The sequence below is a fragment of the Sinocyclocheilus rhinocerous genome, unplaced genomic scaffold (assembly GCF_001515625.1).
Source record: "Sinocyclocheilus rhinocerous isolate Xijiao unplaced genomic scaffold, SAMN03320098_v1.1 scaffold558, whole genome shotgun sequence".
In the NCBI taxonomy this organism is placed as follows: Eukaryota; Metazoa; Chordata; class Actinopteri; order Cypriniformes; family Cyprinidae; genus Sinocyclocheilus; species Sinocyclocheilus rhinocerous.
Genome location: NW_015634502.1, coordinates 1,955,866 through 1,964,157, shown reverse-complemented (window position 1 = coordinate 1,964,157; position 8,292 = coordinate 1,955,866). Strand labels below are relative to the sequence as shown.

The window sequence follows — 8,292 nt, the reverse complement described above, 5'->3', positions numbered from 1 at the left end:
GGCTGAAATATTATTTATATATATATATATATATATATTATTTATTTTTGCTACGAATATAGCCTTTGATGCTGACATGGCAATAAAAATAACAAAAAATTATTAATTAACTTCAAAATGCATGGTCATTCAGGATTTGTGTCTGTACTTCAATACGTCTGTATGTATCCCATGATTCCTCTGTTCCTCATATGTTGCATGTTTATTCATTGGTAGTAGAGGACTTACTTTAAAAATGCATGGAAAAGTTTAGAATTTCTAACACATATTAAACTCTAAGATTTTGTATAGTTCTTGTTTAAATGTATTGTATATTGTATATTTTGCCATGATTATTAAAGCTTTTAATGCTGATGTGGCATTTAAAAATACATAAAAATGCATTGTCATTAAAATGTAACATTTAGTGAGAGATGTACATAAATGAAATCTGTCTTTATATAATGACTGGTATATAAGGAAGGTGCATGATCGATTTATTGATTTTAACTGGTTTTCTACTTCTCTTTTCATTGTCTTTCAGGCATTCAGAGAAAGACGGACTATACCGCTCAAACCTGTTAATGCTGGTTCTGTCTGAGTCTGCTTACAGCAGTGTTAGAACATGAAGAATGTTCACTATAATACCCAAGACTGACTTCAACGAAACCATGAGGAGCACAAGGGGACGTTCACTTGTTTGGTTCCACTAGCAGGAGTTGTGTATGTCAGTGTTGAGGAGCAATTGTGGGTGGATGTGGGAGTGCGTGCGTGTGCGTCTGTATGTGTGCGTATGCTAGCATAACCTGCCTGCTTCAGGCAGTGACATGCTACTCTGAGGGCAAACGTACAGTAAAGGAGACCCATCCACCGAAGGATTAATGCAGGGACGACACTTTTGGTGATACCTACCACGTCTGCAGAAGACATCGGTTTCTGCTCTTCAAAAATAACCAGTATATAGATACTTTTAAACCCCTTCACCCGTTTGTCTTTTCGCCACCATCCCCACACGTTTCCTGGGGGTTGTTTTGAAACTTCTCTGTTTTGCATGGCAGGGGAGTAACCGTGGAGAGGCCAGGGTATCACAAGCTTATGGATTTTGAGAAAAGAGGTGGGAAGGGAGAGACAGAGGAAGGGAAAAGGATGTCAAAAACAGCTAGTAGTAGGACTGGACATGGGGGCCGGGGAACGGGGATCAACTCTGGGGTCCTTATGGTTGGTCCCAACTTCAGAGTTGGGAAGAAGATCGGCTGTGGAAACTTCGGTGAACTGCGGCTAGGCAAGAACCTCTACACAAATGAATATGTGGCCATCAAACTGGTGAGTGCTCTTGTGCAAAGACGAGTACTGAAAATGTCACATCCTCCCATGTTTACGACAATATTATAGTTTTTATTCATTTTATAGATTTTATATAAAGCAAGAATTCATTTAAAAGTTACTTTTTTGGCTTTCGATGCAGCTTTGGAATACATTTTAGTGATAACTATTTCAATATTACACTAGGCAAGATTATTTACTAGACTTTCTTTCCGAGTTTAGCCTCTAGATATTCATTTTTATAGTTCATATAACTCTGTTATTACAATGGGTTGACCCTATATTAAAATTGTATGCAGTATTGCTGCCCACAGCAACAAGTTACTTCAATGTAGCTAGTATAACTTCAGACACAGATTTGGGTAATTGCTAATGAGGAAAGCACACAGATGTATGGAACGATATTCCAGACAATTTTCAAATAGAATAGCAAATTGTATTTTCAATTGCGTTTTCAATATGTGGACGCATAAATTGTGACATAATCCAAATGCAATTGCAAATCCTGCATTACCGTTTGCATTTTCGCTTTCGCAAACGCACAGTGACTGCCAAATTTCAAATGAAAAAGCAAAGTCCATTTGCAACTGTATTTCCCATGTCTTAAACGGTCATGAAGTGACTCTCAGAGCAGTTCTGGAGATGTTGTTCGTGTGTTTATGTCTTCATTGAGACGGCAGGCGCTGAAATCACCGCGAGCGTCAGTGAACGAGATTTTACCAGCGTTGCCCAGTACTGCAAACAGGAACAAGTATACTCAGTGGTGAAATATTATTTATATATATATATATATATATATATATTATTTATTTTTGCTACGAATATAGCCTTTGATGCTGACATGGCAATAAAAATAACAAAAAATTATTAATTAACTTCAAAATGCATGGTCATTCAGGATTTGTGTCTGTACTTCAATACGTCTGTATGTATCCCATGATTCCTCTGTTCCTCATATGTTGCATGTTTATTCATTGGTAGTAGAGGACTTACTTTAAAAATGCATGGAAAAGTTTAGAATTTCTAACACATATTAAACTCTAAGATTTTGTATAGTTCTTGTTTAAATGTATTGTATATTGTATATTTTGCCATGATTATTAAAGCTTTTAATGCTGATGTGGCATTTAAAAATACATAAAAATGCATTGTCATTAAAATGTAACATTTAGTGAGAGATGTACATAGATGCAGGTGATTTTTAATGTTATCTTGCCTTGGCTGTGGCGTGTTCTGTGACAGCTGCACCTAGATCTGACTGGTGAAGTGTCATCTGGGGCAGGCAGAGTAAGAGTAGCAGCATTTTCTGTTTTGTCACATGCATCTATCGGATCGTAAACAGACTGAGAGATCTTGAGGCAGGTGCACATAGGCTATTAGATAGGAATAAGTCTTATAAGATATAGGTTGCAAATAGGTAAATACGTGTAGATTTGCACTGTCTGTTTGTTTAAGTGCATCAAGTGGAGTGCAAACGGTAAAAGGTCTTGAGGCAGGTGTGACACGCTCTCTATTACGGATTAAAAGTGTAAGTGAGTGTAAACATTGAGAGATGCTGAGACAGGTGAAAAGCGTTTGGTTAATAGTGAATGTTGACCTATTGTGCGTACCGTTGTGGCTCCCGCTGTTAGCAGGGGATAATCGCTACATTTGGGGTAAAAAAGACATAATTATGTATTGTGCCAAGAAGGTTGCACTGTCTATTCGTTCACACAGGTACGAAACTGATTGCTAGCTGCCTTTAGCGGAGCCTTTACCGATTACCTCCATTGATCAGAGCATTCGGCACGGTCGTCTGTGAGTGACGTCACCTCCCAATACAAACACGCCCCCTAGTATAGCCCCGCCCCTGACGATGATTGGCAGCTTTCCATGTAGACATCGGAAATTCAAATGCAAAAGGAATTGCGATTCCATTTGAGTTTTGGCAGGTTACATGCGTGACGCAGCGAGAGTGAAAAAGCAGACGTGGTAATTAATATTACTATTTAAATATGACAGGCTCGTAACTCATAAGACATAGGAAATACAGTTGCAAATGGACTTTGCTTTTTCATTTAAAATTTGGCAGTCACTGTGCGTTCGCGAAAGCGGAAATGCAAATGGTAATGCAGGATTTGCAATTGCATTTGGATTATGTCACAATTTATGCGTCCACATATTGAAAACGCAATTGAAAATACAATTTGCAATTCCTTTTGAAAATTGTCCGGAATATCGTTCCATACAGATGGTCCCTGTTTTAGAAATTGCAATAAATCATTATAACTGTTTGTTGATGTTTGCTCGATTTTTATTTCCTCTTAATGAGCGAATAAGACGTTTATTGATGGGTGGCATTATGGAGTTTTCATTTGCGAGAAAGATGATACCTATTATTTTTTTTACGTTTTGTTAACTTTGGCTTGGCTGTCAGTGTAAGGTAGAAACCAGAAAGTCTTTTCTCCATGCAGAGTGAAGTTAATCTGAACTACGTTTTTGGCTATTTTTGGGCCACTTTGATAAATGCAAGTGAGTTTAAGGCTTTGTTTGTAAACAGGCAAACTATTCTTCCATACAACGCAGTAAAGTATGGACTGACCTTGCAGTGAGTGGTCATTATGACAAGGGCTGGGTATCGTTCAAAGATTTTCGATATCAATACTGATACCTTGACTTCGATACCGGTTCCCTGAACGATACTTTTTTCGATACCAATTTTATGAAATCCATTTTAACAAGATTACATGACACATTACGTCAAAAAACATTTTGGTTTTATTTTTCAGCTAATTGACATTTTTTCAGACACAAAAACTGATCTCCTGAGCCACTGCACAAAGGAACAAAAAAAGCACTAAGGAACAAATTATAACCAACACAATAAATCAGTGTTTATCACAATAAATATTATTAATTAAGTTCAAATAAAACACATAGCTTAGACAGAATCAGCATTTCTATTCATTTTCCACTGATTTACTGATGAGCATTAGCTGCTTCCAGCGCTGTCTGCCTGCGTTTTCTCTTCCGCGATCGCTGTTAGGACTCAGATGAAGCTCATTCGCTGCTCAACTGTCAATCATATTAGATATTATGCATTTATAACCCACCCTGTCTCCTATGACGAACATCCATTTCACTTCCGCGTTCAGTTCTATACATAAGAAACCCAGGAAAACATTTCCACGGATGAAACATGAAGCTAATAAACACACGATTATGACAGTATATGATTTGTATGTGATTTTCATGAGATTCTGCCTATTTTCATAACAATACAGGGTGTTTTCATGAGAAATGCTAAGCAGGTGTAGCGATTAGCTTGGTATAAAAGGCTACAAATAGCATATTTCAGCATTAGACCGCGATCGGAAGTTATTACATACACTCGATGGTGGTTTAAAGTGAGTTTTGAGTAAAAGCGTAGTATAAATCTTATGTAGCATAATGCTACATTATGCATGAATGGTCACACAACACACGTTTTCGGTCGTGTAGTGTGTGGACGGAGATCTTTTCTGAAACTCCAGTATGGACGAGGATCATTCATTTTAAAACACTGTTTTAAAACGAAAACACACTAGTGTAAATGTAGCCTTACATCTATGGGGGTCTGACGCTTACACACTACAGCCTCACGTGTGAGCCATGTCTCTGGGCGGAACCGGCGTAAACTAGTGTTTTTTCCTGGATGCCTCACCAGAGCCAATCACCAGCACTTGATTTAGGCACATCAAGCTTGCTGCATGCTTACTGACTCACTGAAGTTTACCAGATTAACCCCTTAGGTATCGAAATTTGGTACCGAATGACAAGACATTTTTCAATACTCGATGGTATCGAGGCAATTCGGTCAGTGCCTAAAAAGTATCAAAGTCGAAACCCAGCCCTAATTATGATGTAACTCCTCACACTCTCTGTGGGCTCAATTTGGCCTCTAAAACATGAGTAAACATGACAAGAGCCTTTGAGGAAATAGGCACCCAAAATCCATTTTTATTCCAGGATACTTCTGTCAGATGTGTGAAGAGATTTTGCTGACTGTTATAGATAACTGGATTTCTTCCAATATTCATTCACGTATCTGTACTTGGCTCAACAGCACAAGGGAAGTCTGAAACATGTTCAATTTGTGCTACACCCAAACAGAAGCTCAAAGTACAGGGCTATTTAAAGTCCATGTTGTGTTTTATTATTTGATGGGAGTTTTATAGGGTACATTTTAAGCTGTTGATGGGAGGTCCTGTGTTCTGGGAAATGACCGTTGAGTAACTTGGCACCATGAGAAAGGGATTATCATAGATAGCATGTGCACACTTAGTCGCCCTCCTCCCTGGATCCTCCAGTGAAGGATATGATTATCTTTGCATCAGTAACGTCAAAGGCTTCATTATCTTTGCATTGTTGCCTATCAAAGCGCTTTTTAACTGCTCGATATGAAGTCAAGCACTGTAATTTTAGTGCTAAAGTTATTTAAAATGATGATGCATCCATGCCACTGTGTTTCTGTCCAATTTTTCCATCTGTTACATGGCTGGAATAGGGCTGGGCAATGTTAATAAGCTAATAAGAAAAGCTTAATATTTATTAGCCTTTCAACAATACTTTTTGTTTATGTATGTCTTTACTCTAAAATACATGCATGTTTGTTATACATGTTTGTATAAATGGATAAATTTAATAACTAAAATGGTAATATTCTAGTTAAAAATACTGTTTTCCCTAAATGAACACACTGAACTAAATGAAAATATTTAATTGTTCTTTTAAAAGAATGAGTATATAATAGTTTAATAAAATAGTGACTAAGTTATTTTACATTATTTGTACCTAGATTTTTACTCATTTAAATGTATCTATCAATATACCAATAAATACGGTAATATAAATAAATACGGCAATATTTACTTGGTGTATATTTTTACTAAAAACATACCCTACTGTTCAAAAGTTTGGATTCTTTTTTTTAATGTTTTTTTTTTAAGTATCTTATGCTCATCAAGACTGCATTTATTTGATCAAATCTACAGTAAAAACAGTAATATTATGAGATAATATTATTATTTAAAATAACTATTTTCTGTTTTAATACAATTCAAAATGTAATTTATTACTGTGATGGCAAATTTGAATTTTCAGCAGCCATTACTCCAGTCTTCAGTGTCGCATGATCCTTCAGAAATCATTCTAATATGCTGCATCTTATTGTTATCAATGTTGAAAACAAATGTGCTGCTCAATATTTTTGTGGAAACTGTGATACTTTTTTTCAGGATTCTTTGATGAATAGAAAGTTCAAAACATCTTTTATATTAAATAGATTTTATGTAGCGATGTAAAAGTATTAATTTCTTTAAAAAAAAAAAACTCACTGTACCCAAACTTATGAACAGTTGTGTATGTGATACAAAGACTAATAAATTTTATTATTTATTAGTTTATTTCTAAATAAAAAATAAGCCCTAGTTTTGATATTCAGGGATTTGTACTAAAGTGAACTCAGAATGTTGCATGTCTGTTTTTCACTGAGCACTAAAACCTCAAGACACCCACAGTCCTCACCAGCTGCCTTCTGCTTATTTAATGAGTCTACCGCAAGTTCGTGCTATCAGTTAAACATTCTTGTTGCTTGATCGTGGCACACATTTGATACAGGTTGAAAATTAACTGTCTTAATGTTGATTTTTGCAGCTGCTATTCCAGGATTAGCTTAAAGCCCCATTTCTGAGTTTCTAGTCTTGGGCATGTTCATGTCTGTACCACACTCTGCTCACAAACAGCTCACCAAACATGAGCCCCGGTGAACCAACCCAGTGCCAGTTTACTGTAACGCATGTTTTGAAAATTGATAAACACCGAAAAGTTAATTGTTTCTTTTTAGCTTGTATAGTTTGTACGTTTTTTTGTGAGACTGCTGCACCTGGAGCAAAGGTGAACTTCTCTGTCACGGTTTCCTAACATATGAGAAAGAAAAGAGCCACAGTCAGGCTCTGCCCTCTGACGAAATCCCTAGAACAGCAATAGTGGGAGAAAGGGGGGAAAAAAGAAAGGAGGAGAGCTGGAGAAACAACAGTAGTTGGAGAGAGAATAAAGCTGATAAAAGGTTCTCTTTGTTCCCTGGTTCTTGTCGACACAGTGCTCCAGTCAGTCCATACTGAGAGGCTCACCAGGGACCCAGAACAGAGCGGAGGAGTTGAAACGCTACGTTTCTCTCTCTCTTTCTCACACACACTTGTGCTGGGGATCCCAGTTGTGTAATACATGTCAGGGCTCTACGCTTACTTTTCTTTTTAGGAGCACTTTTAGGAGCACTTTTAGGAGCACGGTAAAAAATTTAGGAGCACCTTCTAATCAGTATTAAAAAATTCTGATAAAAAAAAAATTACCTTCCCATTACAAGGTGATATTTGACTCCTTAAAGTGATTTACAGGGAATTTTGTTTTTACCTTTGTAATGGCATTTTTCTAACTTTATTAAAAGTATGTCATCTTTTATATCAAATTAAAAATATATATATATTTATAAGCTTTTTAACATTTCTAATTAAAACAACAGAATAAAAACAAGTAGAATAAGAAGTAGAATAAGAATAAGTTACCAATCAAATGAAATCAGTATTTAAGAAATAAATTTGTGCTACAGAGTTGGCACAGAAGAACACACAAGTGACTTGTAGGTGTATTTTCAGACGTTTAATGAGTTTCAGAGGTCGCATGAGTGCAATTAAATTCATAAATTCATGTTGAGGTTAATGTTTTAAATATAACATTTTGAATATAGAAATATTAAATGATTTAAATAACAGAAAATATATTTTAAAAATTAAACTAAAACTGCCAGCAGGTGGCGGCAAATCACTGATTTTATCACTGAATCATTCATTCAATTGATTTGTTCGAACGGCTGATTCATTCAGGAACGAAGTACGTGACTGTCTTTATGAATGGGTAATTGAATCATTGACTCACTAGATTCGTTTAAAAACGCAGTTCATTCATAAACGAAAC

General features: G+C 36.2%; 1 protein-coding gene across 3 annotated transcripts in view; it reads left to right on the top strand.

The window, feature by feature from the left end:
- Positions 1 to 8,292, top strand: part of LOC107745806 (casein kinase I) — a 68,490-nt gene that overhangs the window by 20,524 nt on the left and 39,674 nt on the right. For all 3 annotated transcript variants that reach the window (XM_016559808.1, XM_016559807.1, XM_016559809.1), the window contains exon 2: positions 524 to 1,302. In XM_016559808.1, coding sequence (XP_016415294.1) covers positions 1,075 to 1,302 — 228 coding nt within the window. In that variant the 5' untranslated portion in view covers positions 524 to 1,074. The remainder of the gene's footprint in view (positions 1 to 523; positions 1,303 to 8,292) is intronic.